Source organism: Myotis davidii, unplaced genomic scaffold, assembly GCF_000327345.1.
Source record: "Myotis davidii unplaced genomic scaffold, ASM32734v1 scaffold370, whole genome shotgun sequence".
Classification (NCBI taxonomy): Eukaryota; Metazoa; Chordata; class Mammalia; order Chiroptera; family Vespertilionidae; genus Myotis; species Myotis davidii.
The window spans coordinates 3,488,534-3,497,133 of NW_006288615.1; the positions used below are offsets into that span (position 1 = coordinate 3,488,534).

The following is an 8,600-nucleotide window of genomic DNA, read 5'->3' on the forward strand; positions in this document are numbered from 1 at the left end:
CTATAAAAAAAAAAAAAAATCTACAGAAAAAAATGTCTTTGGGTGAAGATTTAAAAAAAAAAGGAAGAGATGAAACAGAACAAACCATTTCTTCCTAACTACTCCTTTGTTAGAGATGTCCTCTGTCGTGTAGACTCAGTGTTACAGCACATCATCCCAAGAGGGCTCAGAAGTAGCACACACACATTAGTTATACTTGCTTTTCTGTCTTAGGATCAGGTACATTCCTTGTCATTTGCTAGCTATTTCTGGCACCTCAGTGGGGTCGGTCCTTTTATTTATTTTTTATTGATTTCAGAGAGGAAGGGAGAGGAGAAGAGAGATAGAAACATCAATGATGATAATGAATCATTGATCGGCTGCCTTCTGCACGGCCCCTACTGGGGATCAAGCCTGCAACCTGGCTATGTGCCCTTGACCAGAATCGAACCCAGGACCCTTCAGTCCACAGGCCGACGCTCTATCCACTGAGCCAAACCAGCTAGGGCAGAGTCTGTCCTTTTAAAAGGCCTTTTAAAAAAGATGCTCACCCCATTAAGTTCTCTTTGTGTTAAACTTTCAACTTCTTAGACGGAAATCATTGAAGTACTCAGTAGTCATTGATAAATGAGCTACATGGTCATGCATGTCAGTTATAAAAACACCAGTGGGTTTTTGAGGTAACATCAGTCTTTCCTAGGCAGAGTTGGCCCACAACAGTTCCAGTTTCCCGTCCATCTGTGTGCTGTCTGCGGTCACGCTCTTTGTGTAGTGAGGCCTATTAGTCACAGTCAGCCTGCCCCAGCACGGGGGAGAACCCATCCCCTGATAGCAGGAGAAAACTGCTGCCTGGTTGGGCCGAGCATATTCTTTCATCTGAACCCTTGCCCTATGCCCAGTCAGTTGTAGTCATTTTAAGATAGGCCTGTTAAAGCCAAAGTTTCTAGAATGTGTTATTAAAATTAAAGGGAAATAATGATTTTAAAACCAGGTTAATGTTTCAAAATTTCATACAAATTTAAGTCTTAAGCATTGGCCACAGCAGTAGGTAAGGTAAGGTGATCTTGAGTGCCCCTTCCAGCCCTTAGGTTTCCACATTCAAATGGCAATGTGAATTGCTGAGATGTCATTGGATTCTAGTGGGAACAGGGTGGGTACTAGTGGATGGCCAAACCGGTCTGCAGCCAATCTAAGACAACTAACAGGACACATCTTACAGTCTGTCACACACACACATGCTTCTCTTTCAAGAATTATAGCTAAGTTTCACCTCTTGGAATATCCCTTTTAAGTTACTATAAGTTTTGAACCTGTGGTGGGGGGGGTTGTTTCGAGGGTTGTTTGTTGTTTTTTTTAATACATAATACAACCATGTTCAAATTTTTTTTTTTAAGTATGTGTGTGTCTAAAAAAGAGAGAGGTCTCCCTCCCACTCTGACTCAGTCTGCTCAGTTTTCACTGTGTCTCTTCCCCTGCCCCAGGTCACCACTGCTGTTGGTTTCTTATGGAGCCTTACAGAGTTTCTTTATATACAGGCAAATATGAACTATGGCCTTAGTTCCCCCAGCCCTGCTTACATAAAAGGTAGCATACTTTGTGCACATACTGTTCTGCATCCTAACTTATCCACTTCTCTTGAAGATCTTTCCATATTAGTAGGGAGCTTCCTTGTGTTTTCTAAGCTACCCAGTGTCCCATTGTATGAATGTGCCATTACATTAATATTAACTAGTCTCCCTGTTGATATGCATTTGGGTGGTTTCTAATCATTTGCTATTGCACAGTTGAGTTGGAGGGTATGAAGGCACTTGGGAGGCCAGTTGCTGTGCCGGCATTACATTAGTAGGAAGGAGGGTCCTGGACTATGCCACAGTCATGAGGGCCCCAGAGCTGCTTAGTTCAGGTCTCGTGTGTGTGTGTGTGTGTGTGTGTGTGTGTGTGTGTGTGTGTTGCCTATAGAGATGATCAGTGTATTGAATGCTCTATTTTCTCCATTTTTTCTTTCAGGGACAATTCAAGCTTTCGAAATACAAAAATCACATTGTGAACGTACACAAGCTGGCAATAATCCTTTTCCTTAAGTATGTGTGTGTTTGTCCGAAATGGATGGGAGGTCTCCAGCTGGTCCTTCCATCTGCTTACTGAAGGGACGTCCCTTTTGCACTCATTCCTGGAGGATGGATTCTGCTAGACACCCTCCAGCATCGCTGACTTTATAAAGTGGAAAGATGGCAAACGTGACTTTGTAATAGACACACTTTTTTTTAATGGGTTTCTGTGCGGGGAAGTCTAGCCTTTCATTTTGCTATGTGCTGTCCAGATGCCTCGCAGGCTCTCTGTCATGCTCCTCTCTACTGTACAAAGGGTGTCGCAACCACGTGTACCAGCCAGAGCTGTCCACTGAGACGTGTCAGTATTACGAATGTCTGTGCATCCAGGAAAATGTTTTGCTGGAGGTCCCGGGATAGCTGTAAATGCTCTTCTAGTTTTGCCATTAAATTATTGGGACGTTTTGTTTATTTTGCTCCCCTCTTCCCCCAAGCCCACCACCTTCTGAAAATGTGTTACTGATTTTGCATGGTTTCCTGCCTTATGCCCTCTGTCTTCCCTCATGTGGGACTCTTTCCTCTTAGGCACTGCTGCACTTAGAACTATAATCCAGGTGGCTACTCTACGTCCCCTGAGGCAGCTCAGAAGGTGACTGAAAATTAAACTGGAGCGGCATCTGGTTTGTTGGGAGCAGGATTCTAGCAGAGGTTCTGAGTGTGGGATTTGGAGCTGAAGACAGTGTTGAAACCATTTCCCCAGATGATCAGGGCCTGTGTGTGCAGCCTGTTTCTGTGGGTTCTTGCACCCCTCATTGAGGAAGGGAAGCAAAAGCTGGTTTTTGCCAGGTATTAATACTTAGTATGGTTAAGTTCTGTGATCCTGAAACTGGGACAACTGAAGAAAAGGTGACCATGATAGATGGCTTTCTTTGCAAGGCTGTGCCTGTCTGCAGTGGTTAGAGACCTGCTTTCGGTCCTCGTCACCTGGTATATTTTAGGCTACTGCAGGCATGCTTTAGAAATGACCGGGCATGCATCAGAGAAGCTGGGTCATCTGACTCAGAAGGACTGCAGTCAGAGAGGCCAAGAAGCACCTAGGATTGAAATAAGTACTGAGTACCAATCGTACAGCAACCTCCAAGGAGCACTGTCTTACTAGGCTCTTGTGAGCAGAGATCGAAGTACCTTAAATTAAGGTCTCTCCTAAAACCTATCTTTGCAGACCAGGGGTCCTTAGCCACCTGGTCTCAGAGAAGTCGTAGGAGAGTAGCAGGCATTTTCTTATTGTATTTATATTACTCTCCTACTTTCCAACTCCTAAACACCCTCTAATCGCCACTGTTTTGGGATGTTTTTCCCTAAAAACGGAGGAGTACAGGGGCCAAAGGGAGGTGCTTCCGTTATAGGTGAAGTTAGATCGGATAAGATCTAGCAGTGATTTAAACTCCAGGAATGTGAAGAATAAATTCTAGTGCCCGGACCATTGTGAAGGGCTCAGGCAAACAAACATAGGAGCAACATGGCTGAAATGGGGAGCAGAGGCTGCCTCCTGAGGTCTGTGTAGCCCCAGGGAGGTCTGTACTTCTGCCTACACTCAGAATTGCCATGGATATTCCAAAGAGAGCAGACACTTGGATGTGCCCTCCTCTGGGCATCTAGCTGACTATTGTGTGGGTGCGTGTACGCAAAGTGTTCTCGAGTGAGGGATTTGTCACGCCCAGTGCTGAGGTGTATTGTCCATGTTCATGTTGCTTTTTTTTTTTTTTATCTCATTTGTTCAGATCTTTTACTCTTGTATTTTCCAGATCTGCTCATGTCTCCCTTCCACTTTTGAAAGTTATTTTTTTCCACCAAAAATAGGCTGACCCTATATTAGGTCAAACCAGTTCTTTGTTAGGCAGCATCTTACCCTCAGAGCGCTCCAGATACTCTGCCTAACAGCTTCGAATGAGAGCTTGAGGAGTCAGTTCATCCACATCACCCGTTCTCCGGCCTGGCTTGAGAGGTCTTTTCACTTTCTGACTCCATAGGCCTCTGCTGTGCTGAGACATGACACATGCGTGGTTACGGTTTTGTCTGTTCTAGAGACACGGGGAAGGGTGCACCTAACAAATGTAGACGCTGCTGTTGGGATATGGGGAGTCTCCACTTTGAACAGACGGGCTGTTTTCCCAAGACCCCTCTGCTGAGTTTGCCATTTGAAACTGGCCCCTACTCTTCCCCTGTTCTCTTCTCATTTTGTCTTTTTATTCCTGTGTGTGTTTGTGTTTTCCTTGTGACATTGGCAGCGGCAATAAGTTTCTACCCATAGAGAAGCTTATGGTCCACAATGCTCTAGGAATGAATTTCTAAGGATCTGCCAGCGGAGGAGCAGAGGCCGTGGCAGGAGGGATCTAGTGTTGCACTTTGAGAGCCATTGTCTACTGCAGTAATAAATGGAAAGTATCAGCAAGAACTGGGTGTGGCCTCTTCAATACAAGGGAAATGGGCAATCTGTGCACAGGTCTTTGTTTTAAGTGCATTCCAGAACAGAGTATGTGGATGATCCAGACAGTGTCAATATCATAACTATGTTATTAAAATATTCTCTAATTGGTATTAATCACTGGCAAAACTCAATTTACATTTGTAATACCAAAACGTGGTTAATTTTAATTCTCAACTTTTGGTAAGGAATATTGGAATGGAAGGAAGTTCAAGGAATTAGATTTTTTTTTTTTTTACAGAGAGGAAGGGAGAAGGATAGAGAGTTAGAAACATCCACGAGAGAGAAACATGGTTCAGCTGCCTCCTGTACACCTCCCACTGGGGATGTGCCCGCAACCAAGGTACATGCCCTTGACCGGAATCAAACCTGGGACCCCTCAGTCCACAGGCTGACGCTCTATCCACTGAGCCAAACCGGTTAGGCTAGATTTTTTAAAAATATATTTTTATTGATTTCAGAGAGGAAGGGAGAGGGAGAGAGATAGAGAAACATCAATGATGAGAGAGAAGCATTGATTGGCTGCCTCCTGCACTCCCCCCCACTGGGGATCGAGCCCGCAACCCAGGCATGTGCCCCGACCAGAATCAAACCTGGAGGAATTAGATTTTGAAGTGAGAAATCACTCCCGGCCTAGGCTTGGAATGTTGATTTAGATTCAGTATCTTAGCCCAAAGATGGACATATGGGGTGTATGGATGCCCAGTGCCCATGGAAAACACCAAGAGAAAAAGAAACTTTCAGAGCCTCAGTTATTGTGTCTAAAGGATTTAAAACAATACAGCCTTGAGGCTCTCTTTCAGTAGATAGAAATTTCCTTGCCATGTGTATCAGTCAGGGTCCAAATAGGAGGCAGAAACCTTGCCAGTTATGTTTATAGTATGATAGAATTGTTTACTCAGTAACTAAAAGGGCAAAAAGAAAACACTAAAAAATGAAGGAGGTAGCAACTCCAGAAGTGCTGCCTCTGAGGGTGGATGCTGCCCACCTGCTGCTGGTGTCTGGGTGCGAATGCAGCTGGTTCTGAGCTCAGACATGGCAGTTGGGCTTGGCTGTGGGAACACATTGCTGCTGCAGAGGCAAAGAAACGGGGCTGGAATCCTGCTGATGGGAGCAGGAGCACGGCCCTTCTCTCCCTCCAGCACTGAGGCTTCCCTCGTGGGCACCCTGCTGGAGAAACCTAAGGTATGCCAGCTGCAAAGCAGGATATTTGCCCAGTTCTATGCCCAGTATCCCAAAAACAGGTGAGGCTGAGAGGAAAGAGCTTAGTAATTGGTATAGTCCTCCCCTTTAGCCACTCAGCATCTACGCGCACCCTTCTACACATATTTGAACTTTAATAATACCGCAAAAGCAACTCTGTTTCTGCCTAAGATAGAGTTAATTGCAGTATGTTCTCTTTTTTAAAAAAAATATATATATTATTGATTTTTCAAGAGATTTAGAAACATCAATGAGAGAGGAACATCGATCAGCTGCCTCCTGCACACCTCCTACTGGGGATGTGCCCACAACCAAGGTACATGCCCTTGGCCAGAATTGAACATGGGACCTTTCAGTCCGCAGGCCGACGCTCTATCCACTGAGCCAAACCAGTTAGGGCAATTGCAGTATGTTCTTATCCTCTCCCCAAACAGGAAGTGCAAAGCTCAACAATCTGTGGACCTCTGGGCTGTGTTGATTCCTCTAATTCAGTCACAGTCTCATCTGAACAGAATGTAGAATAATAATGACACCTAAAGAGTAAAGGGTAAATTAGCTTCCAGTAAAACTTGCGTGAAATACTGAGGAAAGAAAATGGTGTGCGTGCAGCACCTCCAGGAGGAGCTGCCGTGTACATGGAGGGAGGATGTGCGGTCCTACTCAGGCTAGAGCTGTGTTTTATAACTTCTTTGTCCACTTCCTCGCTGTATTTGCTGGGCCCTCAGCCAGGACCTCAGCTGGTCAGCATTCCTTATTTGCCATGGTTGATTCACACCTGTACTCCTAAAGAGTCTGAATTGTGCAGCCTGTATTCGTTGCAGTTTTTTTCATTCATATTTGCTGTTTCTAGAGGATTCTCTGCGTTTCAGCTATGGTCCTTCCTACCCTTATTGTGGGGGAACTTGTGCCCAGGTTTCCCCTCCTAATGCTCCCCAGTCAGTGTCCTGAAGAGCCCCAAATGGCCTGGTGAGACTTAATTCGCAAGTCATTACTCTGTCCCCTGGCAGAAGCATTCCTCCTTTAAAAACCAAGACCTCCTCGAGAGCAGAACTCCATTTCACACCTGGTTCCTGGGCCAGGAATTGTGGTTGAGGAGAGAGACTCATGCAAAACGGACACTGCAACCTTTAAGGCAGAGCCTGCCCTTTCAGGAGACGGTCTTCAATGGGCCAGTCCAGTCTTTTACCAGCTGCTCTGTGTAGTGGGACCTGTGCTAAACCCTGAAAATTACAGGGTTGCAAGTCCATTGCTTCACTTCATTTGCTGTGAAATTAGTTTCTTGATTAAAAGTAATATGTGGAACACCATGCTGGTGAACAAGGCATTTTATCAGTCCACAGCTGGCCGTGCTGGGAGAAGCACTGTGGAGGGAATGCAAGTCCACATCCGGGATCTGTGGCTACTTGCATGATTTACCCAAGGGCAGGAGACCTAATCCATCAGCTGTCCCTTGGCCAGTAGATCTTCCTGTCACTGACAAGAGGACTGACTACTCACGCTGATGCTCTAAGAGCCAGAGGCCCGGCTCAGCCTTGGCCTCATCTTGTTCCCCCTGACCCCACTCAGGATGGTTCCTGGAAGATCCGGAGAGTCCTGCAAAGGCTATGTCACCGAGCTGGCCTGGCCCTGCCCGGGCTTTCTGGGGGTCTCCAGGGTCTGGCTCTGTTTTCTCAGGTCTGTTCTCCTTGCTCCCCCATTTGCAGTGCCCTCCACACCCCAGCTCCAGGCACCCTGGCTGAGGTCCCGGCCCACTCATTGCCAGGCTCCCTTGCTGTCGCTAATTCTGCTGAATATGTGTCTTTTCTTAGGTTTAAGAAAAGCTTCTTAATCATTTGAGCTACCTAAAACTGAAGTGGCTGGCTTAGATGGTGCAGGTGAGCAAGCAGAGCCCGGAAGGCCACCTGTTGGGGGATTGACGGAGGAGACCCCGGTGGCACACTAAGGGTAGAGCAGATGGCCTTTCAGGCCCTCTTCAATCCTGGGATCTAAGAGTCTCAGAAGTGAGGGTGAGGGAAATAACCTCCCCCTCCTTCCACAGCTACCCTGGCCCTGGGGATACAGTGGTGTCAGGCTCTCGGCTTGTGAGTTTGCCTTGCACCCATGGCAACCGGCAGTCTACCAGCTTGGCCACGAAGGTGCTAAATGTCCAGGCTTTGAGCCCCTGGCCTCCTAGGAAATGCTTGGTGGTGAGCTTTTCCAGACGGCAGCTGCCAGGAAGGGGTAGTGGGTGCTTTGAAACCCACCATGAGCCAGACAGGAAATTCCTCAAGACACAGGTCAACATGAAATGACATAAGATGTTGACCACTCTGCACCTGTTATGCCTCCACTTTCTCTCCCAGGACCTAGAGGCCCAGGGCTCTAAATAAGTACCTGCTGCTGCTGCCCTACCTTCTGCAGCCCCTCTCCCTTCCACTGCTGCCTCCGTCTCCCTGTGGCAATGCCACGTTCTGTTCAAGTCCCCCACTCCCTCCATACCATCTACACACCTTCCTTCTGCCTCTTCTCCCCCAAATACATTTGTCCCCCTTTCTAAAGAAGGGTTTCTTTCCTGATTTTAAACGTGCTCATTAGATAAACTGTGGTTGGTACATCCATACAATGAGATATTATCTACACTAATAAAAGAGAAACATGGTAATTGGCGTACGACCGCTACCCTTCCCATTGGCTAATCAGCAAGATATGCCAATTAACTGCCAGCCAAGATGGCGGCCGGCAGCCAGGCAGCTTGAAACTAACATGAGGTTTGCTTGCTTCAGTGATAGAGGAAACCAACGTTCCCCGCCTGCCACTGCAGGCCTCTGAGCTTCATTTTGAAACATTGTAACAAATATAGAAGCTAAACAAAACCCCAGAAACCTGGATCTCAGAGCTGGAGTTAT

At 46.6% G+C, this 8,600-nt stretch overlaps 1 protein-coding gene across 3 annotated transcripts in view; it reads left to right on the forward strand.

The window, feature by feature from the left end:
* EIF4E2 (eukaryotic translation initiation factor 4E family member 2) overlaps nucleotides 1-4,482 on the forward strand; it is a 31,629-nt gene extending 27,147 nt beyond the window's left edge. For all 3 annotated transcript variants that reach the window (XM_015561872.1, XM_006760429.2, XM_015561873.1), the window contains one exon: nucleotides 1,987-4,482. Coding sequence is in view for 1 of the 3 variants with exons in the window: in XM_015561873.1 (XP_015417359.1) it covers nucleotides 1,987-2,026 (40 nt within the window). In the remaining 2 variants the exon portion in view is untranslated. The remainder of the gene's footprint in view (nucleotides 1-1,986) is intronic.
* The last annotated feature ends 4,118 nt before the right edge of the window (nucleotides 4,483-8,600 follow it).